This window comes from Ambystoma mexicanum, chromosome 9 (genome assembly GCF_040938575.1).
Source record: "Ambystoma mexicanum isolate Mex_15411 chromosome 9, UKY_AmexF1_1, whole genome shotgun sequence".
NCBI lineage: Eukaryota > Metazoa > Chordata > Amphibia > Caudata > Ambystomatidae > Ambystoma > Ambystoma mexicanum.
Window position 1 is genome coordinate 1,199,611,311 of NC_090931.1, and position 27,728 is coordinate 1,199,639,038.

General features: G+C 40.5%; 1 protein-coding gene across 1 annotated transcript in view; it reads right to left on the reverse strand.

Moving 5' to 3' along the window:
* The window catches only part of THSD7B (thrombospondin type 1 domain containing 7B), a 2,969,219-nt gene that overhangs the window by 953,723 nt on the left and 1,987,768 nt on the right, over window positions 1-27,728 (reverse strand). The window contains exons 13-14 of the mRNA XM_069616536.1: window positions 24,423-24,617; window positions 16,937-17,200 (exon numbers count right to left, since the gene is read on the reverse strand). Coding sequence (XP_069472637.1) covers window positions 16,937-17,200; window positions 24,423-24,617 — 459 coding nt within the window. The remainder of the gene's footprint in view (window positions 1-16,936; window positions 17,201-24,422; window positions 24,618-27,728) is intronic.

Sequence of the window (27,728 nt, forward strand, 5' to 3'; positions counted from 1 at the left end):
CACTAAAAGTATTATATGGCTATTGTGTTATGGTAGGACACTGGTTACAGTCACTTTCGCTAAATAAATGCACTTGAAAAATGAACCATGTGTTTGCTTTATAAAAATGTGTTCTTTTGTGTTACTCGATGCAGGCTCACATTAGTGGCACACAGCTGTAGGGGCATCTTGAGAGGCTGAATACGAAAGAAAGACAGGTTGCCTTCATGCCTTGCTTCGAGCAGGACACCATGTTCTTAATCTCGCTCTCATAAGAGAGGATGTTGACAGTACAGACATCTTCCTGCAGTTTACAGTGTTTCTGGGACATCCCCAGTTCCTACCACGTCCCCCAGCATTCTCTGCCCAATGCAATTCCAGAAAAAAGAAGCGTAGATATACTTTTTTGAGAAAAAAAAGGTTCACCTAGGGTGGATGGGCAATAAGTGCATTCCTTTGAACTGCTGTCCATAAGGCTTAGGTTCACACTGGCCATTTAACATCTATTTAACAGCACAAGGTGATCCCTTCATCTTTCCAAAGCTGGACATGTGTCCATTGGTTGTTTCCTGTAGCTGTTATGTTTTGATTATGCTCGCGGTGTACTCCGGGATGCGTCTGGGTTATCGTAAATGTTCTACACAAGGAGTATCCTATCCTAGGCTCTGAGAGGAAGGAATGGAGTTCTCATCTCTGCTGTGACTATTAAACCAGGACGCTGCACGTCCTTCTCTGCAGTCTACTGCCATCCTTAGCCAAAGCCGAGTAATCCTATGTGGCAGCGGACAACTATGAGCATACCCAGAACCGCTCAACGGATTAGCAGGGAGCAATGAAAACACCCGTACTAATAAAGAACTCAAGAGCCAGTACAACATGGACAGAAGACGTATTGCCTGTGGTGACTACATTTGTGTTCGTTTGTGGACAGCCACTCCCTGATCTAATGCTAAATAGTGTTAAGATTAAGGTGTCCTCTCCAGGATGCCATCCACCAATAAAACCAATTCTTGGCCCTATAACTGAATCTGTGACCTTCAAACAACATATCAGAAGCCACTGACCCATGGCACACCGACCCTTCCAAATATCAAATATATCATTTTCTGTTGATCCCACTGATCTCTCTGTATTTGCATGTATAAAATGTTGACTGCAGCCACATAAAATGTGTAATTGTTGACAGAGTTTGTATCGCATTGAGAGAACTAACCATCACATGTTTGGTACATGCAACCTCTCTGACTTTCCAGCTAACAGTAGGTAGAAATCTTAACCCTTTGACTTTCTCATTATTCAGGTAGTGTTAAGGCTGATTCATCACAATTTAAATTTGAATTCAATTTTAATGAAAAATGATCCAGTGGCTCACATAAGCCTGCAGACAAAACTGTGTGTATGCTCATGAAAATAACAATGGAACTTTACCTGTGTGATCAAGGAAACATAATGACAATGGTTAAAAGTAGGTAGCATTTTTGTCAGGGCTTTCCTCGGTCTGGTAAAATATTGTGAAGTGTAAGCTTGAAAATATTGCACCTCAGCTTAAGATGGTGACTTTGACACATGTTTGGTGGTTACGGTGGAACTTTTGTAAACTTTTTGTAAAAATATTTGTTTGAATTGCTTTACTGTGGGTATCAGGTAATATTATCCCCATATATATGGTTGCCGTATATAATATCACCGGGAAAAGGTTGTGGAGATATTATATGGGTGACCATATCTATAGGGACAGGGGCAGACAAAAAAAAAAGGGTTTGAGGGTTGCGGGGGTGTCCCTCGCATATTCCATGCAATAATGTCCCCACAAAAAACGGCCATTTTTCGGTGATATTTTTGGATGGCGATATTTTTGAGGGGACATTATTACATGGAACCTTACTGTGGCTATGTTAACATTGGTAGATACAATGTTAGGTTCCTTAATAGGTCTGCTTTTGTTTGTACATGTTTTATTACTATTAGTTTTTGCAAGAGGGGCCATACTTTTTTTTTAGTGATGGCTGAGGTTACTAGCTGTTTTCTTTAAATGCTTTCTATAAATTGTTTTCAAGGTGGATAACTTTATTTCTTGTTTTTTTTTTTTGATCTGCTCTATTTTTTCTTTGTTTTCTATTGAGTTGGTTTTTAGTAGGCATTCTGCTCTGTCTATTGGGAAACAAAGAAAGTTTGTGTTTGAAAGTTGTGGAATGTTGATGCGTTTATTATGCATGGGTGTGTGGGTGAGATTGGACAGATGAATAGAGTGTTGCGTGATTGCGCAGTGGGATTATAGGTGAGGTTGGGAAGTTTGTAAGAGTAAGAGGCTGTGCAAGTGTGATGGGATTTGGTTAGTGAGTAGGGGAATGGTGGTGTATGAGGAAAGTGTAGGTGTAATAGAAAAGGGGTGAATAGGTGTGTGTATTTGTTCCATTGTGTATTAGTGGTTTGGAATGCAGTGAGTTTGAATGTTGTTGAGTTAGGCCTCATGTGGATAGGGGTATGGAATAGTAAGGAAGTGAACTTGTGAAATAGAAGTTGATGAAAGATGAATGCGTTGTTAGGCAGTAAGGGATAGGTGATGTATTGAATAAAGAGCAATGCTTGGATGGGAATAGAAGGAGTGTGAATGCTGCAATATAATGAATAAGAGTGAAATACAATGTTGTTGAGTAGAAAGTACATTGTTACAATTAGAGATATATATATGCTATATTAATGTGTTTAATGTGTACGCAGTAATGAGTGTTCATTCTTCAGTAGCTATCTTCGTCAATATTCTTTTTTTTCCTGTAATTGTAAAAGAAAGTTAGTGGGTATATGTGGTAATGGTGGAGTACTTTTAGTGAGAGAGGTTGTCATTTGTTAAGGTAGGATGAGTTTTGTGGAAAGAGAATTGATACAGTTGTGTTATGGGTGGTGTAGTAAAGTATGATAACTATGTTGTTAGAAGTATTGGACTATAACTTGTGTTGTTTGGGACATTAGGATGAACAGGGCAAAAATGGATGTGTAAAAAGATGCATATCTAGGTTAGTTTTGTGCCGGTGATTTTGATAATAGAAGTGGTGTGTTTGTGGTGCAACTCTATCAAAGGTATCCTATTTTCGTTCAAAGTTCCTAAATTCATCAGCAGTTCAACTTTACTTACGTATTTTACCACACGTGTTTTAACATTTTTTTGTTTAAGTGCTCGCCATACAATGTTGCTGCTTGCAACCTTGTCTTCAAGACAGACTGGTCTTGTATCGGTATCCCGAGCTCACCGGATGTGTTGATTTCACAGATGCTGCTTTGTTCTTGGAGCCAAGGACGGTACCACAGCGGCTGTCGTCTCTCTCCGCCTTGATTAATGACGTGGGAGTATCCGATTATCTCAGACACATAATGCAGGATTCTTCAGCCTGGTATCCTGGTCTCATGCTCTCTATTCTTGAGGTTTCTAGAAAGTCACGGTTCCCTGTCAAACAGGTCAAGGGAATATCCCTCTTGATGCGATCCCCTTCTGTTTTGCTGTCTTTCTTCTCTTGTTAAATTGCTGTCTCCTTCTGTGCTTTGCCTCGCTCACAGTGTTCTCTTGTGCTTCACCTTTTATCCATGTGGGGAAGTTTAATGGAAGTCAGGTGTGATTTTCAGTAATTGCCTGACCTTGCCTGACCAATGCTTTGGGACATGTTAGGTACACGGCTCGGGTGTTAGTCTGTTTTCTCCAATAGATGGCTGTCATTGTGAAAGTGTTCATGTTGTAAAGGGGGGGTAGAGTATCCCAAGTATCCTACCGGGTATTATGGGGTAAAGGTGTTACAGGGAAGGGGATACCATGTATCACCATCCAGTGTCCCAGTCCCACGCCCTGAAGACCCCTCACCCAGGTGATCCTCCCGCATTGGTCCACCCTCATGAACTGAATCCAAAAGGGATGGCCATGTCCTGGCCACCTGGATTACAAATCCTGAGGGACTAGTGGGTGAGACACCTTCTGGTTTCTCACATCATTTACAACAGCACTGTGTTTAACATTTTTTTTAAAGAAAGGATACGCAGATGTAAACATATTGTAGAACATTTTTAAGTGGCACTTGGTGTGTGGAAGTTTAATATGTTGGCAGTACATGTAAGTAACTGCCACTTGATGTGAGATGTGTGAATGTTTCAAAGCAGCCAATGAGGGAGTGTTACAAACATAAAAGTAAAAAGGGTAGAAAGGCTGCCCTGTGCTTTGGTATCCAGGTCTTTTAATGCCTGGCATGGAAAGAGGATAGAAGAGACTGCGGACAGCCATAGATGTATGTGAACATCAGGGGATTAGCCAATCAGGTATCTTGTTTGTGGTGTACAGGAAGACTGGGTAGAACGTGTTTTCTAATTTGTGTGCAGTGAAGATGGTATAGCTATGGCATTGAGTAATCAGAGTGTGTCGATGGTGGGAGATTCTTGGATTCATTCATTGAAGCTTTACACTAAATCTCGTGGCATTTCTGCTACTATTGGATTGGAAGAAGTGGACTCTGTGAGTTAAAGTGGGCTGTGGGTTAAAGTGGGCAACCTTATTACCATTCTGTGAAAGTTTGGCTTACTTTAAACAACCAGATATACAGTTTGCCATGGAGGATACATTGAAGAGCCTAATGGAATTGTTTCCAGCTACCAAGATTATTTTTTCTGAAATTATTCAAAGACAAATACAGAGACATCCAAACATGTTTTGTCTACAAATGGAAAAAGCTAAGCAGCATGTCAATAAAGGTGTATGTGTTTTTCTATATGGTTTACGAATGGTATCTTCTGAAAATGATAATATATAGTTGGATGGCGGAAATATTTTTTGAAGCAATGGAGTGCATTTGACTGATGTTGGCAATCACATTTTTCTTTTGAATATTCACTCCTGGATAGCCAGATTCAGAATGACTAAAAGTAATAAGTGGGTCCATTTAGAGGAACCGACTGCAGACCGTGTATATGTCCACGAATTACAGAGCCAAAAATAGGCCTTGGAAAGTTGTAAAAAGTTGAGAGATCAACTAATGATGAGTCTAGGAGCTCTGGTAGGGTAAACTTGCAACTTGAAACACCCAAGATTGGCAGAAAATTCAGTTTTAAACTGTCCACTGGGACACGTCGTTACGCTGCATCAGTACAGTCACATGATGACATCCGGGGAGACGCTGGGCACATGTGCATGTATGTCCACCAAGGGGCGTGCTGTCTGCAGACTAATTAAAAGTGTGTCATACGATATCAGATATGTCCGGGCACAGCGTGATGTCCAGGATGCCCCTTTTAATGAACGGACACACCAGACAGTCATATACTCCCGACTATTGATTGAGGTTGTAAAAAAAAAAAGAAATGATCACAGAATAATATGCAAGATATCTATAGTATAACAATGAATAGAGTTATGAAAGGGATGGGGTATTGGAATCGGAAACATCAATGTGAGAATTTGGAACTTCTATTAAGTCATCATCAGGCAGTGAGGGAGAGAAGATTTGTTAAACGATCTTTCATTTATAGTTTATGAATATGATTGGGGTGATTTCTAGGAGTAAGGGGAACAGGTGCAAGCAGGACAGTGATAAACAACATTTCTAATAATATGATTTTAAACATAATTTAGAAGTTCGGTTTACTTTCTTCAAGTAAAGTATGTACTATAAGAAAAGAAGAAATTATTATTTCAATGAGCTCTGAATAAATTAGATTATTTCTTTATATTGAAAGATGTATTGTTTACCATTACAGACTTCATCATCACTTGTTTCTTCTTTGGGAAAGATTTATTATAGCCACTCAAGTGTGTTTGCCATTTCTATCAAAATAAAAAATTGTATTATTTGCTTATGAGATATGTTTATATAATGAATGTTATTAATAGAGAAATAATTACTATATGGTGAGAGATTGTTTTGCAATGAGCTCCTTGTGTATCTCAGTCTGTATTAAGAGTTGTACTGAACTGATAATACGAGGTGCACAGTTATGGTCTTTTGCGTGTTGCATTCCATAATATTGTGTGCTAAATGCTGAATTGTACACAAAGTTATATTTGAGTGTAGTAAATATAAGAACTGTTTTATGTATATTATTTTGTTGGTTGAAGGGTACAACATTTTCTGTTGTCCCCCGTACTTCTGTTTTTTTATGCTACCTACTGTCCGCAGACTTTCGTACTGTCTGCAGACTTTTAGAGCTGCTACATTTGGGGTTAATAAGATATAAGGAACTTGTAGCAAATTAAGGGTGCACTGATAAAAACCTATGGAATTCTGTGAACAAACTTTGTTAAAGGGATATTATGGTTAAGTTGCCCTAATAAAAACCGATACAATTCTGTGAAAAAACTTTGTTAAAGGGGCATTATGGTTAAGTTGCACTAAAAAAAATGAAAACCCCAGAAAGCCAAAAGTTATGGTAAGCTAATCAACCATAACTTGTGCCACCACTGTGCACTTCTAAGACTAACACCCTGGATATCAAAGATGAAATCACAAATGACATTGATGACATTAAAGGTAAATTAAAGGTCTTTGATCCATATATTCAGTATGTGTTTGTATTGTCTATTTTAATAACTGATAAATTGGCCCTAAAACAGACCGTAGGACTTGGGGAGGGAAAAACATTATGATTCATACATATAACAAAAGGTGTTCATATTTAGTACATTTGTTTGTGTTTTTTTTTTTTAACTAAGGAATAGGGTTCAAAACAATTGACAATTAAAAATAGACCTAGCATTGGCCGTGTGATCTGAAAGAGACTTGGCCAATGTATCTAGGGTACCACCTCCCACCTCAATCAAGCTGTGACAGGTTTTGCACATCACAATAAAGATAGAAAGGTCAGGTGCACACACAAATGACTGAGGTTGGGTGTTAGTTGTTGGAAAATAGCTAGTAACTGTGTTGGAAATCTGTGTCACAGATGATAAATACTGCTCTGCTGATCTTGCTCCATGTGCTTTGACCTTATGTTCACATGAGCCCTCCTATATAATTCATCCACTTCATCACAATGAGCGCAGACAAGATATTGAATTAACGTGGATGTTTACAAGCTTTGAGATGGCTCTTGTGATGTTCCACTCCACAAAACCTTAAAAACAAAAATGACGCATAACCTCCTCGGTCACCTTTTTGCTGTGTTGGTCCTTTATGTGGAAATATTACCCACTGTCAGAATTTCTTTTCTGCACATGGATTCTTCCGTAGTGTTAAAACTGAAGCCACCACACCACCTCAGAATCACTACTGGTTGTAGGCATCTTGAAATGCAGGACCGTGGAAGACTATGTCACTTAATATAACAAATATAAAAAATAACACGCTATATAACAGAAAATGACAAAGCACAGGTCAAAGGACAAAGGTATAGGAAGAATAAAGGTAAACAAGGAATGGATAAATCAAGGTGCTGCTTTTAAAAGATTCTGAAGGCTTAGAAATTAGTTCATATTCCAAGAGAGAAAAAGAAATGACAGAAAACAGGAAAAAGATGCTTGGGGGATGGATATAACCGGGGTTATGCGGTATGGCGAACAAGAATGTGTTTTCCCTAAGCACGGATACAGCCAAGCACAATGACCTGTTACCACCTAAATAATTCATCGAGCAAAGACATAATCACTTTGAAAGCTGCATTGACGTAGCTACATGACTTCACACCAATTTTTAACAGGTAATTGGATCATGTAACAATTTTGTTTTTCCACTATATCGTGATTGTGTTAATTGTTCTAATGTTATCCAATTAGACAGTTTAAAGAACAATTAGTAAATGAAAAGGGATAATCAGATGTTGACAGAAAATCTGATTAGTCCTCACCGAGCCCTTAGTAGCCTGACAAGGGACCAGCCACCACTAGGTTCCTTGGTGTTCATTTTCCAAGTGGCTGCCACGGAAAGAGAGCAGGGACTACATGTACTCCCTTCTCCCTTTCCATGGTGGATATCTTCTCTAATTTATTTTCTATCTTTTATTAGCCACCGTAGTCCCTTTGCCCTTTCCATGCTGGCCATCTTCTTTTTTCCCTTTTGATTTTTACTGTTTTAAATGGCCACCATCGAAAGGGTGAATGGACTTCATATCCCTTTCCATGGTGGATATTTTCTCTGTTTTCTTTTTTATAGCCACCATAGTCCCTTTCCCCTTTCCATGCTGGCCATCTTCTGTGTTTCCTTTTTATTTTTACTGTTCTAAATGACCACTATCGAAAGGGTGAATGCACTTCAAGTCCCTTTCCATGGCGGACATCTTTTCTTTTTCTTTTTTTCAGTTGCAAAATGCCAGAGTATTTTGCAACCGAATAAACGCACTATTAGTAATTACCCTCGGATAAAGTGGACAAAGACTTCTGGCAGATTCATTGCATCAGAAATGAAAGATCCTGTAAACGCCTCTCGCTCATTCAAGTGGTACTGCTAGATATAGGGCAGCACATCCGTAGACACTTCATGAAAACCCTCCTCTCTAAACCTCTCTAGCATTTCCGATACCACTTTGAATGGAGTGCTCCAGTGCTGCAGTTCTTTCAAGACTCTAGGCCTCAATACAGGGATGCTGGTAAAACCTGTAACACCATTTCCACCACCTGACTTCCAGGTGGCACTGGGATATTATGGCAGGCAGCAGAAATGGTACATGGTCCTATAGGACTCCACGGGAATGGAGTCACTCAAGCACCAGAACCATTGCTAACAATGCTGGTGCTTTAGTGAAATCTCTGCTCCCAGAAGATCAGGCCAGCCGAGAGTCCCATGCCCCTACCAGCAAACTCTTAGTTTGTCAGTCCGTAAAGGGTGCCATCACTTTGAAACCAGATGTGTTGGGACCAAATACAAAGATACTATCAGAAAGAAAATGGACCCAGACATTCTCATTCATCCCTGGTCATCAGAATGGAAGCCACCAACAAAAATAGCTTTTGTTTTTTAATTCAACATCAAGCGTATACAAGCCTGGTACCATCAGACTACCTGTGTGTAAATCACTGTGCTCCAATAGAAGCACCAATGCGTTTTTCACCTTTCCAATATCAATAAGCTGTTGCCAAATGTTCTTATCTTTAGTGGCAACACCATTTACTAAAACAAACAAAGAATCTGCAATGTCACTCTTTATTCCTAGAGTGTTGACATTTTCTTCCAAATTGAGAGGTAAATACCCAACTTTGCGTCTCACACCTTCGACTAATGATTTTTTAGGCAGGTTTGACATCTTTGTTTGTTTGCAATCTAACAGTTACTTGGAAAGGATTAACAGTTTGCAATGTAATCACTTCAAACATGTGCACTGTATATTTTAAAACACTAACATGCCACCAACCATAGACTTTGTCCTTCACCAGGAAATTTGCAAATCACTTCCTTAAACCTTACAGGAAACCAGCTCAGCACAAAGAAGAAAAATCATTTAAAGAAAGGTATGAAGATGTGCACGGGTATGCTAAATATTCGCCTTAACTCCATTAAAGAATCAGTGTGACCAGATAACTTTCACTAACAAATGCCAGTATTTCTTTATCAAGTTGCATTGGAGAAAGAAAGGCATTAAATACGTTCTGTGTGTTTTTCCTATTGTAAGCTATTGCAGATGGAAGCTTCCAATAAACCGTCCAAAACCTTTTCAACCTCGAATTTCATTAATCACTGCAACCATTTCCATTACTTCAGTATAGAGGAACCCTATACAAAGGCTAATTTACATCAACATGTACAAACCTATGACCTATACTCTGTGCACAGGTATCTACTGTAAAAAAGAATCACTGCTTTTGCATTCTCTTGGTTAGACATGTTCAAATGTCTGACTGTTGAGGACTGTTGAGCAAAATATAAAGTTATAAAAATGACAACTTTAAAAAAACAATGCCTCCTTTCTTAATCTCTTGTTTGGACCTGTAAGTATGCTCCTCGGGGCATTAACTCACATGATAATGCCCACCCGGCTCAGAGCTTATTGTTAAATAATAATTTTCTTCAACACAGATGTGCAATATATTACACACTTATACTGAAAATACTGTAATTCCCCAAACCTGGGTGTACATTAATTCCTGTACATGTTTTTATTTTTTATTGAAAAGTAATATGCATAGAAAAACTAACTTAAAATATAAATGTTCTTAAATCTAAAAACAAAAATCTATAAGCGGGTACAACAATACTTTATCAAAAAGAAAGCTCTAAATAACACAACAAATGCACTCTCTCAGAGTTTCCACTGTGAATAAAGCTGTCAATATTTACTGATACTTACTATCTGCTTATCCAAAGATCCACAGATGTTTACATCAACACCACAGTAAGCATATGCACAAAGTGACTTCTGCAAACATACCTACATTATTATTAAGAAATTCAAAATTGTTATAACCAAAAATATAGATAACATGCCATAAGTGGTTCATCTACGTACTGGAGGTTGATTCTGCACGACCATCGCTCACAGCTACAGTGAAGATATAAGTTCAGATATAAGCCAAAAAAGGCTGCAGCCCAGTAAGACCATCTCATGCAATTTCCAATACACATCATCCACATCATTCAAGGAGACTTGCACCAAATGATTTATCATGATTGATGTTAACAAACCTTCTCACAGAACATTAGAAGGGCAACAACTTAGTGTTTTCTTGCACAATCTTAGACATTTTAAAATGTCCAACTGGTGAGGAAAAAATAAAATAAAAAAATGTACAACTCTAAAAAGACAATGGAAAAACAAATGAAGCCTCCTCTCAGAACCTCCCTAGCATTTCTAATGCCTCTTCAAATAGAGTGGTCTAGTGCTGTAGGTGTTTGAAGACTCTGGCTGTGACTAGCAGCACCTTAAATGGGTGGAGTTTGATTCTGTACAACCAGCGCTCACAGCGACAGTGAAGATATAAAACCACATGTAAGCCAAAAATGGCTGCAGCCAGAGTAAAATCATTATTGACTTATTTACTTGTCCCAATCCACCACGTCCCACAGCTAGCCATTGGTGGCATAGATGACATATAACTCTCATAAGTTAGACATTGTTAGACAGTAAAACTGGACCATGTGAAGTTGACACTGCTGACAAAGTCGAGGTTTAATTAACTGTTGGTGGTGTCGCACTGGTGGAATCATTTACTGGACATAGTGACAATTTCCATGCATGTAACACATGAGCACAAAGCACTTTTATTTTGGGGAGCACATACAATTTCCAATACGCATCATCCACATCATCCCGTGAGAGCCGCACCACATGATTTATCGTGATTTTTGTACCCAATATTTGTGATGGAACATTAAAAGGGCCACATCTTACTGTTTTCTTGGACAATATACAGTGCACTTCCTGGACCTCCCTTTTAAAGCATGGCCTATAACCTGTGCCATGAATGTACTCCAAAAAGCATCACTATTGCTGATGTTCTCCAACCAGATAAATACACTATTACTACTCAAGTCTAATGAGCCACAGTCCTAATAGCAATACGCCCAGAGCCAAAGGTGCATTCCTGCATCTGACAATGCCCCACAGTCTTTATTAAAGCCCTCATGTTGGTCTGACCTGCAACTATGGACATGCTAGATATTCTCCTTAACTCCATGGAAGAACCATTGTGCCCAGTCAACTGCCACTATTTATGCATCAGGCAGCAGAAGAGTAACAAGAGCATTAAAAGAAAAATCAGTGTGTTTTCTTTTTTAAATTGTTGCAGATGGATCAGGAAAAAAACATTCCATTTATGTTTTACATAATAGGAGTTTGCACAACTAATACCATTCCTTTATTCTTTATGAATCAAACATATTTTTCATGAAATTAAACTCTAGGTTTCATAAAACAATAAAGAAATGAAGACAAGTCATTTTTTGTTATAGATAACCACACAGTAACACATTTCAGCATAAAAACATATTTTTTAAAGAACACATATTTTCAAATCACCCCAGAACAGCAGGAAAAGCTTTTTTTAAAACACACACCTTTTCAGATCACCCCAAAAGCACTTTAACACACACCATAAGGGATTTTAAAAACATTGTAGATAAAATCACACGTCTACTGCCCTGTGATTATTTTTTTTTATTTTGAGTGCAGGAAGTATACTTAATGATTCTATATCATGCACCTCACTGAAATTAATTTTATTTTCTAATAAACAACTACCAATAATTGTCCCCACCCATGTTCTACATATACAGCAGGACCATTTCATTGCTAACAAATAGAGTAATAAAAAAAACACTGAGCCCCATTATCAACATATTATCAACTGCAACTTTCAGCAAAACAATGACAAACAACTGATTAATGCCAGTCATATTTTGTCATAGGTAACATGAACTGCACATTCAAAATGAGAAAAGAAGACAAAATGTGGAATTTTGATTAAGAGGACTATATTCTAAGAAAACTAATAAAATGGCTGACACATATTCACTGCAACCTATTACAAAGAAGTACACATTCACAACATTAACAGCAGCAATTAGAAACACCGAAACACACACAAAACCCTGCCCAGCATGATTAGTGGACTAGTGGCCGCGGATATCCAACATAGCCACAAAGCTTACTTGTAGCCGCGGCTACACGTATATTTTCTACAAACTATATACCAAACCAAGCCAACCTTCAAAACTTGAATTAGGACAAGCCAACACCTAAACACACAGAATAACACACACAGAAACAATTATGTGATGTATCATCCACATAACAATATGGTTATTGCACAGACAATGTATGTTTATAGATGCAACTGTAAATATAACCGTGTCTATGGACACAACCAATAAAGTGACAAAAAGCATTGACAAGCCTACACACGTGATTTTTATACACGCAGTTATACAAAAGTCCTTCATGGACGTTTGCTGTTAGCTGTGGGTATTCGCAAAAACTAAACATTAAAAAATGTGTTTCCACTCTAAACAAGAGTCCCTAACACACATATCAGCACCCTCCAAACCCCATGGTCCTCGTCCTCTCCCCTAGTCTCACACAATCCCCCAAAACACACAATGCATCGACAATGCTACTCCACCCAAAATGTTGGCCAGCCGGGGCTACCAAATGTCCACAAACACTTGGTGTTCCTGCCGTGATATAGCTGCGGTTGCACAGGGGACCACATCTACCCAAGGGTAGCAACGCCACAAGCCATGGCTGCTTGATAGCCACAGATAAGTACAACAGTACCATCAACCAATTGCAAACTCCAAAATACACACATCATACATACCCTGCTCATACAAACTACTTGAAATTCAAAGTAGGGATCATTTACCTGGAACCAGAGAAAGACTGCAGATAACATGACTGGTTTGAAATATGTGTGGCTGATTGGAGACAGTTGGCTGTTTTGGTTACTGGCTTTTTGTGAGAAACTAAATATTAACATGGACCTTGGTTTGAGACATTTTACAATGAAATGGTTAGGATTGCGGGGAATGCATTGTTCCAGGTTTTCCAAAATTGTTCACTCTGAGAAGTACAGGGCAGCCAGATGTCATACTAATTCCTTGTGGAGTCAATGCCTTGGGGAAAGTATGAGGTGTGTCCCTTACTTTAATGATGAAACAAGACATAGGAAAACTAATAGAACTATTTCCTCACATCATATTTATCTTTTCAAATTTGACTCAGAGGCAAAAATGGAGATGGACCACCAGATTTAATGGTAAAATTGAGAAATCATAGAGAAATGTTACTAAAGTATTTTCAGCATTCTTGAGAGACCACAACCAATTATGAATTTCAAACAACAAATTACAGTTCTATATGACAATTTTTTATAGACATGATGGAGTACACCTAACCGATGAAAGAAAGGCAGTGCTCATTCATAACACCAAAACAGTACTCTAAATATGGTAAAATACTACATTCCGTGTACCCCAAAGCAGTCCTTTTAAGGACCACTTGTCAATATACACAAATACAATAAAATAATATCTAAACATATTTTTTGCTCTTATACCCGCGGATACAGGTCATTGGGCCTCATTACGACCCGGGCGCTAAACCATGGTACTATTAGCACCATGGTCCATGCCGGGGTCCGCCATGGTGAATGGCGGAATTACCGTCCCATTCCAAGGTTGGCGGGGCGGTAATTCCCCATTCACAATGGCCCCTTCCCTATTCCCATTTTTGGCCCATAGGGCTCAATGGGAATGGGGAAAGCGCAAATTACGGCACTGTAAATTACGGTGCCGTAATTAGCTCCTAGGTCCCTTTGCGGGTTGGTTTTTTAACGCCTGCTTAAAGCAGGCGTTAAAGTGCAACCCGCAAAGGGACCTCGTAATCAGGCGTTAAGGGTTTAATGGCGCCAACACCTTTTACGGCGCCGTTAACCCCTTAATGTCTGGGTTGTAATGAGGCCCATTGACTTTAATAAAAAACGTGGTTATAACGTGTAAGTTAAAGGGGGGGCTGACTTTAGGTTTTAAAATACAATATAACTTAAAAGATCAAAACAGTACAACAGAGCTCATGTAGTAATATAAAGTAGCTGAAGATAAACCAAGCAGAGACTAATACATGACAGCAAACTAGGTAGGGAAACATTTAAAGCATGAGGGACAATACACAGACTAAACTACAGTAGCTGAAACTAGAGTAGGGTGGCTCATTTTTGTATTAATTTTCGAAAACTAGTTTCTTCTATTTATCTCCACAACCTTACATGTATGAAAGTCTGAAAAGACACAGCCAAAATAGATAAAACTCCCACATACCTACATGTCACGGACGATGGCTTTTGGCCATTGCCAGTGATATTTCACCTCCAACCTCACTATACCTATAAAAATTACTTTAAAAAAGAAATTAAACATAGGCACCCCAAAATCTATAGCCACGAGCATGGAAATACTCATATTCGCACGTATATGTAGTCCTTAAAAGCTCCGGATTGAGCCCTTTGGCAAAACAGCCAAAGAAAATGCTTTCCTGCCCCACCAGGCCCTCACCAAGTGACCCCTCATCTATGCCAGCCCCTCCCCTTCCCCACATGGCCTCCTCACCTCCCCTGTCCTCTCCCTTTCCCCTACAAGACACGCTGTTTCTGTGACACAGTTTGCTTTTAGATGTCGGCTAATCGAGGCTACAGCCGAGGCTACAGACAGCATTGTGTTGCAAACTCTATCCCTAGAACCCCTCCAACTTCAAAATGTCACTCAGTGCCGTGTAGCCACCCAACCCCACCTCTAGTCTGATGACGTTTGCATGTTTTTGAGCTACAAATAACTTTTTTGATGCATTTCATTTTCCTATATCCTCAACTATAGCCACAATTTTTCTCACAGCGAAAGAAAAACAAGGTGATGGGTGTTTTTCATTTAAATCTCCAAGATGTAGCTATCTATTAGAATGGGGCACCCCCTTCTACATCAAATATGTAAATAACTACTGCACTGAATAACCCGAAACCATGCATGGATGAACAGTTGGCACCCAAGATATTTTGGGCCATGTCCAAATCCGTTCAGCGGTTTGGGCTGTGCGCTTTGGTCGAAAATTGACCCAGTTTGTCTATGGTCAAATGAATGGGAAGTAGGCTGCACTTTTGGAAACAATTTTTTTTACGCTCAATAACTTTCTTAAATTTCAACAAATCTTTACGAAACTTTGCAGCCTTGGGATGCACGCTGCTTTTTAATCACTTTCGACATTTCGATCAAATTCGTTACTCGAATGAAACGTTATTAACGATAGAATTTTGAGCGGTTCCTCCAGGAGTCCTACTCACCTTAACTATGGGGCGGCTTATATATATATATATATATATATATATATATATATATATATATATATATATATATATATTATCTATGCACACCAATGTACAACTAACTGTTAAATTCACTCCACAAGGAAGGCAGAGACATGCAGTGTGATGATGCAAACACTCTGGATACTGCAATGTTTAAAAAGGATATGCTTTCAGGGTGAAAAGGGTGAAATTGCTTTTCAATCTCTAAGATCCCAACAAATGGACCAGGGGGGCTAGGGACTTTTAAAAGTACCTTCACCAGTTCTTGGGGGTTCGAAAACATCGAACCATGCTTCTTTTCTTTGTTCAAAGAGGATTAGAAGAGGGTTGTTGGTGGGATAAAGGACAAGCAAGATTAGAATCCCTATGTCTCAATGTTTGCAGGTCTGAAGTACCAATGTCTATAACGATATTTTTTAAATATGAACTATATAAACGTTGCCATACGAACAAGAAACAAACAACAAACGGTTCAGGTCGATAGCCCTGCCTAACCCGCTCAAATTCAGGCTTTTCATCTTTATTCTTGTAGCATGCAATTCTAATTATTTTAAGTAAGGTTGCATACATCAGTGTAAAAGATGTTGACCGTGCCTCAAACATGAACATACAATGATTAAAATATGCCTGAGAATGATATAAATGTAATGTGCAACCATGATACCACTGATATGGCGTGTGCTAATTTGTTTGCATTGAGTGAGAACATTTCTATGCGGTTTCCAGTTCTGTTGACAACATCTGTGGCAATTATGTGTCATTTCACAAAGCAGATCTATGGCCTGCTACTCTATATAACACTTAAAGACTGGTATTAAAGAAATACAGCTGCCTGTGGCATTAGATAAGTCAAATACTTAGTAAATATAGTAACACGTGTTTATCCATGTGGAATCAATGGGTTCTAAGTTATATGCTCTACATCCTCTAACCATTTGATGACCTTTTTCTAAAATAACCTCTCCCATCTTGATAGCTGGGAACCGTTATTTTAGGAAATGACTGTCGCATTACTAAATGCAAATCACCCACATTAATTACCAAATGCTTTGTGTGCGAAAGAGAAATAACACAAGGTAAACTAATATATTCCTGGACTGCCTTCAAGTAATACATCATTTATATCTGTACATTTCCATAGAGTTTTCAGGAGTACCTGTTTCATGGTTTACAACATAGGTCATTAGACCTTTAAATTGGCTTCCTTACCGGAATCGATGCAGTTGGATGGGCTCACAAGTCTCTCATTTTGATCGTAACAGGCTATAGCTCGTTGGCGCAATCCTTCGCCACACTCCTTGACCTCTCCGTGGATTTTTATTCCCAAATGTAATTTGTTCTTTTCTTCGGCTATTAGGCAGTCCGACCAGTTTCCATAGGGTTGCGAAGTGAAGACCTCACAGGGGCAGGTTTCCGTCTCAACTAGAGGATACACCTCTGTGTTCTGGCATCTGTCACGCTTCCTGCTTCTCCCTGTTTCAAACATAAAAGTGTCAACTCTTAGCTTTGTTTTCTGCTGATTTTACCAACACATTAAAAGTCAGCGAATACAAACCAATCTCAAGTCTGTCTGCTGGAACTTAAGTAATTTCAAAGAAACACAATTCATTTTCAGTGCAATGAAAGCCATGTATCACCTGTTGTCATTTTACAATTTGTTTTAGTACATTGGTGTTTGGGAATAATCTCACTTATTCCATATGTGCTGAGAAGCAGCAGGACTCAGTCATAAATAGTTATGAAATACACTATATCACGTGTTGCATTTTGTTCGTCTTATTTGATTAGTTCAACACATTATTGAAATTAATGTAAGCATATGTGCACTAGGTATACATAGCATTGCTTGTTATTATCTTTCATCTACATGATTTCAAATTCCAAACAATTATACAAACAATACAACACGAACATCTGCATATGGAAAATTATACTGGGACACATGTTTTAGCCTGTCAGGCCAGCTCAGCTGTTCAAGGACTATGCATATGCCCTCAGCCAGGCTGTCTTGGGGGTCTCCCAGTTAGACTGTAGCGCTAGGGGTTTCCCCTCTTTTTACCTTCTTGCTGGCAGGTAGTACCCTCCACATAGAGACAGCCACTCCACAGGAAGCTGTCTTGGGACCAGATATCAATAATGACAAGGGAAGGGGGCAAGGTTAGTGTGGGTGGAGGAAGCCCACACCAGCTGAAGGTAGGTCCACCATCTTGTTTTCTATCTTTAACTCGTTTCCTTCCTGCTCCTACAATTCTTTTAACACAAAGGTTTACATTAACTCAAAGGGTCAAGGAGGTATATCTCTCAGCGATGCTTGTTTGACCTTTATCACTCTTTTGGCTCATGGTTGTGATGTCAGAAGGCAATGTTAACTGTGCCTGTTTTACCTTCATGAATGGGTTGGCTGTTTGGTGTAATGTCAGAAGGCAAAGTTCAAGTGTTCCAAGAGCAGAGATCGCCTGTTCAGCACTCACACTTCTTCAAAACAACTGTAATCTCAATCATGAAGGTAAAACAAGCACAGTTAAGAGATATTCCTTCTTTGCCTTTTGTGGTAATGTGGGCAGAGGGGCGGCAATACTCTCTAGAGGGGTGAGCATGTGATCCAGTAGCAAACTGAACAGCAAAGTATAACAGACCAATATAAAGGAATGCCCAATCAAGTTTCTATGAAAATATATACACTCTAATTAAATAAAACAGGGGGGGTATGGGGAACTCTCTACCAGCACGAACACAGCCCATTGACTTGTTCTTGGGTGCATGGCCCCTGGGAGAGTCTCAACAAAGCCTTTAGCTCACTGTTCGTTTCACAGAGAAGAAATGTCCCCGCATATCAGTCTTTGTCCTGCCCTGGGGTAGTCCAGCACCGAAATGCTAGGCAATTCTCCTCTGAACAAGAGTACCACAGCAACCCCATACAAGTGTTTCAGCCTAGTTGGGCATCATCAGCTCTGGTTAACAACAACACAAAAACAGGGCATCCAGTTTATGTTGTCACAGAGGCAAGCACGAGGGCATGTTCCTCATGCGGGAGGAGGGGTGTCTGCAGAAAGCAACCTGCAGAGGAGTATGGGGCATTTTGTAGGAAGGGGTGCCTAGCCAGAACAGATGGGTTGCTTCAGGGGTCAAGAGGGAGGTCTATCATGATGAGGCACATGTGAAGGGCACTTCTCTAGAAGTGCAGAATAAGGTGGAGGCACTACATTCAGAAGAGGAGAAATAGAGGGAGGATGGGACTTAGGATCTGGCAGAGGAGACTCATCCTGCACCTGCCCTGGAGGAGGGGGTAATAATTGTGTTTAACTTGTAACTCTTTTCTTAATTTGTGCAAATGTAATATCATTATTTACTGTATATGAATGTGTCTATATGTGGGGCCAATTGTGGGAAATATATTTGTAGATGCCTCTCAAACCACACCTAACTGAGGCAAATGTCAGATTGTTTAATATGGTGGAGGGGCAAGCCAGGCGCACAAAAAAGCAACAGGGAGCAGAGATATATAACCCCTCCCCGCCCTGGCTATAGGACTAGTTTGTCGGGCCACAGGGGAAGATCATTGGGGTAGGGCCTTTTGCATGTTCGAAGGCTGAGGAGATAAGTTCAAGTTGAGAAAAATGGCATGTAATGTACCCTTGTATAGCGGCCATGAGGAACCATGGTCATCAGAGAAATGCAATAGTCAAGGAGGCAAATGAATCCATTGCTTTCTCAGATCCTGCTACTGATCTAGATGGCACCTTCCCTCACAGCGGTAGTAAGGATAGATAGTGTCCTAGACCTTTTAAAGTCAAGGGTGCACCACAGTAGTGAATTTGCACAAACAGTGACAAAACTACTGCATGAGTCCAGCTTGTCCAATCAGTGTCGGTCACAGTACCAAATGTAGCATGCACCATGCCTTTCATTGTGGTGCTGCCACAGCAGGCAGTTCCAGGATGTGTGCCGAGGCCAGTTTCAATCTTTAGGGAGGCCCTCCTTGACTACATCATAAGGCAAGGAGTCACCTAGTTCCCTTATTATTGGTAGTCCATGACATTGTTAGAGCTGGGATCCATAAATGTGGTGGACAACCTGAGGAGGCACACCGAGTGCCATCACTGTTTCTTCCTATATACCACTGTAAGTGGGGAAGAAATTAGGTTGTCATGTGAAAGGGAACTGGCATCAGTGGGGGAATGTCCACCCGCAAGCATGGCAGTGGACTATGGGAACGTTGGGGAACTATCTGAAATGTACTATGAGAGAGCTATGCGAATTTCGGTGGGTGGCTGTGGCTGTTAAATAATTTTAAAAGAAATGGTGTGGGTGGCTGTGTCCTTTGAGAGATTCCAAGAATGGGGTGACTGTATATGTGTCCTGTTGGATAATCTGACAACCTTAATGAGTGGCTGAACTCTTTGGGAGTACTTTAGAATCATAGTGGTTGACTGGGCCCTCTCAGAGAAACAGAGAGACATTCATGGGTGACTATACCCTGTGAAGAAATGCAATAACGTTAGCGGGTGGCAAAGCCCTTTGAGAAAACCTGAGAAACATAAGGGGTGGCTGCATCCTGTGGGAGAATGTGAGAAACCTAACAGGTGGTTGTGACCTATGTGAGACCTCAGGAAACTTAGTGGTTGAATGTAAAGAAATCAGAGAATTTTAGTTTGCAATGGGCCCTTCTAGAGTAACAGAAAAACTCAAGTGATGGCTGTGCCCTCTGGGAAAACCCAAGACACTAGCAGGTACCTCTGCCCTCTTGGAGAATGTGAGAACCATAAGGGGTGTCTGTGCCCTTTCAGAGAATATTAGCACTTTTGACCAATGGATAGTCATCATGGGACAATGCAAGGATTAAAACCATTAATCACAAAATAGGCAATTGCATGAGTCGGACACCAACTGGTCTGGGCTTCTCAAACACTACTCTAGCTATCTATTTTCCAACCAAATGCACTATGAAACAGCCTGATCTACTTTTCAGTCAGACCTGCATGGGGTTACACATCATCATCGCCATCGGAGCTGGGTTTTGGCTATTAAGTGACTATCATTTTATACATGTCAATTGTTTAAAATACAGAGGTGTGAGACTTCTCGGTTTGTTAAAGACAATAGCCCCAGCTGCACTAAATCTGCCTCAGACAGCTCCTGGGTTGTGGTACACCTTAGCAATACAACAGGAGCTTGCACAGTTGCCAATGGACACACCACTTCCTGTACCAGTACTGTAAAGGGTAATATTATATTGCACTAGGTGACGTTTCCAGTACAAAGGTATAAAGCATATTCCTGGTTAATGGTCTCCTGCGTGTTCCTACTAATAACCAGTCTGTGTTCAAGGTGCACACGCCACTGAATAGAGTCTCATCCATTCTCCTCACTATAGGCCCACCCGCACTTCTCACACATCTTTCAACAGATCTCATCATTGCGTTGCTGGTTGATGATGTCAATCTTCCTGGTTTACTTGGCAATATTTGGGCAGTTTGATGTTCTTCTTGCTACCTATATCATTGGTCCAATTGATGTTGCAAGTGATTCTCCAAAGTATTCCAGTTTTGTATGTGTGTGATGTTTGCCTTAAGTTCTCACCCTTTTCGACATGTGGGTCAAAAGCAGCCACTTTTACTTGGCAATTGGGCTCATAATGGAAGCTAACAGTACTATATGCAATTACTATATCCAACCGTCTGTCGATCACCATAAATGGTTTAAAGGAGTTACTTAATCAGTTGTGCCACATCAGCATCGCTTGCCAAGACATGGCCGGTTGCCATGTTTGGTCAGGTTAGGGTTAGATAAGCATCCCAAAGTGAGAACCTCACTCAAAAACTGGAGGAGGGTAGAGGTAGCTAGGAGAACAAATAGCAATTTCACTGAAAGGATACAGAGCAAAAAGAAGTATCCCCCTTGACACGAGATAGCAGTCAGCTGGCCATGCCCCTACATAAAACCCCAATAACAACAGGAAGAGGCAAACAACTCTCAGAGGAAAAAAAACCTCAAGAGCATTAGTAGCAAATCACAAAACCAGGGTCAGACTGCGGCATTTAATTGTCTCGGGCGCCAATAAAAACATGGGCAACAGTTGCAAATGGCAATTCATTTCTTTTGTGACAGTTTGAATAGTACCCAAGGGGAGGTTTTGGGATCAAATCCGATGCAAATTGTGCATTTTAAAGAATATTTATTCAGCAACACTGGTCAAAACTACTAGCCGCATAGTGAAGTATTTAATCAAATTTGACCACATTGGCCAACAAAGTGGCCCAATTTGACCAAACTAGCATTTTGCATTTTTGGATTGGGCATAGCCGCACAGGTCAGGCTGAGCCTGCACACAACTGAAGGATGGTACCACCTTTAGGCTCATCTCAGTGGGTGTACCTTTCTGGTTTTGGTGATGCGTACCTTCAGGATGCATTTGTGCATAGGTTTGTCAGGCCACTTCTCTTATGCAATAGTCTATTGCTTCCGGTAGAGTGTGTCCATCACTACTTTGCTTTGAGACTGTGGTCTCTCATGTATCTTCTTGCCCTCGACCAAAATGTCCCCATTTCTTCCAGGCACATTGCCCACCGGGTTCCACATTGTGTCAAGTGGGTATCATGTAAAGAGGATTAGCTTATACGCTCTTTTATTCAATACATGGATGTGGGCACTAATGTGAACCAATAGAGTCTACGTTGATGTTGCACATTTATGCCCATGATACATAGCTGAGGGTGTGTGACAGAAAATATGGAACCCCACCTCCTGCCCCTGCTCAGCTCATTGAAAGTAATGCAGTTATATTTGAATTACACAAAATTTCTTGTAATGTAGACACATGAGTAATTCTTTTCTATAACCTATACCACCCCTACTTTTTTTCTTTGATGATATCCCGTAAAATCTATTCCAGTCCAATTCTCATAAAACTAGCTTGAAATCTGGGAAGTTCATGTTAGCATCAATCACTTTAACTATGACATTAAGCTGGTGAGGAGTATCATTCCTTACATCTCTACCTCCCCTCCCCCCAGCATCTCCACGCAAAACCATGATTCTCTAATGGCATAATTAAGATAACTTTCTGTGCATCAGTCTTCCATTGCTAATCTTCACATTAAAATGGCATGAACAACCTAAAATCACACGATCCTATTCACACCAATCTTGCTTTTAGTATTATCGTATTTAATGAGCATAGACCTAGCTTCAGGAAGCAATCGAGCGCTTTGCAATTATAGGGGGAAGAACACAGTGAGGGAAGCAGAAAAAAAAGGACTTGGAGTTAACAGGGAAGCGTGGGCAATTGGCAACATGAGAGAAGACAGAGGGGTGCAGATCACTGAGTTGGAGGTGGGGTGGGGATTGCAGGGCGTGTGGACCTAGGAGCCAGTCATTGAAGAGGAAGGTCTTGAACTATTTCCTGAACTGTAGAAGTGATAGGGAAGGCTGATGTTGACAGGGAGAAGGTTTCAGAGTCTTGGAGCTTAGTCAGAGAAGGCCTGTCTTCTGGTTATTTCCTTCCTGTGCTGTCCTAATTCAAGTCTGCACATTTCCTTTCTTCTGGTGGATCACAGGGCTCTGCATATGCTGATTTTCACAGTGAGGTAGCTTGGCCACTTTCACCTTGCAGATGATGCAACAGGATTTGTAGATGATACAGGCTTGCAGTGGGAGCCAGTGCAGTTCGATGAGGGTCGGGTGATGTGGTCATCCTCTGCTCTTGCAACACATTTAAAATCCTCTAACTTACCAAAACAATGCAATCAATGATCAGGGTTTATCGATTAAAAGAAATCTCATGTCACATGGATTAGACTAGAATGGACACTGTCCATTATTGTAATACATTGCAATAATACGTGCTTGCACTCCTTTGCAAATGGCAGATGAGTGATATAGGCTGAACAGCAGTTATAGTACAAAATTAGGTGCCGATTGACACAAGAATGTTTTAAAGCGTGTTTGGCAAGTCTGAGTACAAGAATGTTTTAAAACATGTTTGGCAAGTCTGCATGCAAGTGTGAAAAACACTAATTTTGTAGGAGTGAAAAACTGTACGTGCAAATCCTGATGGGCACGCTCTTTCGTACTACTGCGCGTGTGCCAAGAGGGTGTGTTGTGGTAGGGGGCTGCTGCATCCATGAGAACATCATTGGCCCCCTTCTTTGCAACAACTGTTCATAAAAGACATACACCGAATAATTCATGTAGGGAAATAACGTTGTTATATCAAGAACCAAAGACTGAATTTAGCTATGAACATCACCACTGAGGTTCTCCATTACATTTGATAGATAACACATGTCTAATCTTCATGTAAACCTCATACATTGTTTTGCGGAGTGGCCCTAAAGCAATTCCTAGAACATGAATTATTTTTCTTTACTATGCAATTGTGTTTTAAAAAACACACATGGAAACATAGTGCTTGTTATGTTAATAAATGTATATCGCGCCAAAGCCCGAAGGCACCCAGGCGTTATCACACATTGAGCAACTAAACGTATGATCCACCCGAAGGAAATGCAAACAGGCCACGGCAGTTCTTTCATCTGGATTCTAAACGTGTGTCCCAAACCGTCCTTTGCCATTGCAATTCGTATAATGCGAACAGGCACACAATGGCTCTCGGCATCTCCTTGTCGTGCAACGTATGCAATACACTTAAAAATCACATAACACATGCCTTCAGCAAAAGCCGGCGGCGTCGTACCTGTGAGTGACCGTCTTTTAGTCCGTGTCGATCCGCAGTCTGTGGAGCAGGGGGTGAACTTAGTCCATGGGGTGAATGTGCAGTCATCTTTGCAAGGGATGAGGCACTCCTGTACCAGGGCGGGCATGGGACCAGCCCACTGGAGACATCCAGTGGCATCCGCCGAGTGGTCCTCATCTGACAGGCATGTAATAGCTGGCAACACAAAAATAGTAAAAATGGCTCTATTAATATGTGGCGGCTGCTTTGCATTATTTATGTTCCATCATGCATTATTTTGCTCATTTTCGGAAAAAATCAATAAAGCATTCAGCGTTTGGAGCCTAATCCTGTCCCCATTCAATTGCTATTATTATAAAGAAACCCTGTTGGGGTGAATGTTTCACAAAACCCTCTGCTGCCGATTGTGCATTCACGTGCAAGACGCTCGGCTTCTGCTAACTGCTCCACTCTGGTCATGAATAGGCAAACAGGTTCATGAAGGATTTATGTATGGATTAGACCATGGCCCTCATTACGACCCTGGCGGTAAGGGGTTTGCGCCAGCGTTAGCTGCGCCGACCCCTTACCGCCAACTACGAGTTCCCATAGCGCCATGGTCACTTTTCCGCCCGCTTTTTGCGGGCGTAAAAATCCATGGCGCTATGGGACCTTGGTGTTAATTACGCCACCGTAATGTACGGTGGCGTAATTAACGCCTTCCCCACTCCCATTGAGCCCTATGGGGCCGAAATGGGAATGGGGAAGGGTAAATGGGTCAATGGGGACTTACCGCCCCGCCGACCTCGGAATGGGGCGGTAAGTCCGCCATCCGCCATGGTGTAAACGGACTTTACGCCATGGCGGAAAAGTCCGCCGATGGCGGAAAAAATCCGCCAGGGTCGTAATGAGGGCCCATGTGTGTTATAGGAACCATGCCCCAAAGGACACCCGAGCGCATGGAAGCATCACAGTGACATATCCATTTACAGTCACGTTGACCATTGCTAGATAGAACTCATCTGTGTTGAAAATGCAGTGACTGCAATGGTACACAGGAGTCATGAGAATCATTCTACCGGTCTCCTTTTTGGCATCCCATAGAACTAAATCGAATGGCATATCTTTGCATGTTCTAATCACTAGACGCGGGAAAAATGCAATCAATCAATCAATAAATAAATAAATAATCACTAGACGCGGTAACCCTTTTGTGTGGAGAAAAAAAAAGAGTTTTGGTAGAAAGGCTAGAGATTTGACAGAGTGACAAAACATCTAGCATTCAAAAATACGCAAAGATATGCCACCACCGCCAAACTCGTAACATGCCCTTAGTCTTTCAAAGTAGCACAGACACACGGACAGCACAATTCTTTTGGGAGTGTAAAATCTAGCATGGGCTTCCAAGGGGCGTGGGCTTGTCATTCGGACAGTGTGCAGTGGGTGGATATGTCATTTCTGTAGTGTGGCACCGCTAGCTGCTCCATGTAGAGTACATAGAAACGTGTGGTATTTGAAATACCATTTGGCTTTAAAATAGAAACTAATTGCTATTGCAGGCAATCCTGTGTTTGGCATATGGGGTAAATCGAGAATATTGCATGGGGTCGAGTATGCTTATTTACCCCATGAAGTACTTTTAGGGAGCTCATGTGGTACACATCCCCTACAATCCCAGCTCGTTATTGGGCGCTATTTTACAAATGGGAGGTATTTCAAACATCACATATGTTTACGTTTATCCCCATCTTCATAACTATGTTTTAAGAGTCTTGCCATTGACACATAAGTTAGCAGGTAATTTCAGAACTGCATAGAAAATGTTAAGCTACTGCCGGAATGTATGCAAGTGACAAACCGCCATGGAAGGCGAGAAGGGACTCTGTTTAATCCCTTCTCCCATTCCATGGTGGTTATCTTCTTTGTTTACTTTTTAATGTTTTAAATGGCTATCATGAACAGGGAGAACAGACTTTGTTTCCTTTTCCATGGTGTCCATTTTTCTATTCTTTTCAGTTACGAGATGCTGGAGCATCTCGCAACCGAATAAACACAGTATTCGTACCCCGGTCTAACAGTCCAGGGTACTAATAGCAATAAGCTCTTCGACTGGGGGACATTACCCTGTCTTGTAACTATGGGCTCCAGGGCATTACATCTTAAATTCACACATGTACATGAATATATATAACTTTGCATAGTGTACTGGATTGGTTTGACCTACAAGTTGCTGTCCTTTGTAATACATGTTCATTTCTTAATTGTATGTTGCCTAGTGTATTTATGAACAAAAATGTGATGGTTTTTGATAATGTTTTTGACTGAAGATATGTAGTTATGTTAATATTATTAGAATTACAAATATTTCTGTTAAAAATGATAGTACAGGAATCTGTATCACCTGTTGTTGTAGAGCACCCACTAATTGATTCAATGTGGGTTTATTTGTGGATATGTAGATTAAGTCAAAGTTATGATGATTGCAATGAATATCTCTCACACTTTGGTTTTTTTTCAAGTGTCTTTTTCACATTTTCTGGATGTAAGACTGGGAATTCCCAAGACTTTTGCTGTATTAAGCCTGCCAGAAACATTGTATTGTATGGTCATGTTGCATGTGTTTGTCTTATGACTTTGGAACACTATTAATATTTATAGAAAGGGAAATCAGCATATGGACAGTATTGGGGTGACTTCCCAATTTGGGCCCTCCTTCTTCCCCTCACCCATTTGCTGAGCGGGGACCAGTCCAAGGGGGTACAGGGAAAAAAGAAAGATAATGTGCATATGATGATGGTCAGCTGAGCAGTGTGGTGCCTGTGCTAAAGCCCATAGTGTTGTTGTTTGGTAGCCAAGCTTTCTCATCCAAGCAGAAGTGTCCACAGTTACTTTCCACGTGTGATTGTCGCAAGAAGGTACATTAAAAAAAAGTGTGTATCCAGTGTATGAGTTCAGGAGTGTTTGAGTTAATGTACATGTGAGTATGTTTGTATTTGTGTGAGAGTGAAGGGGTGTGCTACAATGTGAGAGAGTGTGTGTGTGTGTTTGTGCGTGCACACACGCATATTTGTGGAGGAGGCCTCACAAATACCAGCTTTAAACTCTGTGCTGCAATTTAATGTGGGCACAATGTCATCATGAAACTGTTTTGGGCACAGGCAGTAGTAACATGTGCTTTAAAGGATCATGCTTACATATATTGTGGGGTCTATAAAATATGTGCTTTACAGAGGCTGTCACTGTAAAATATTGTGGGCACTGTCATATATACTGATATATATGGTAAATGCATCATGAACAAGTGTTTTATATCACTTTTTCCAATAC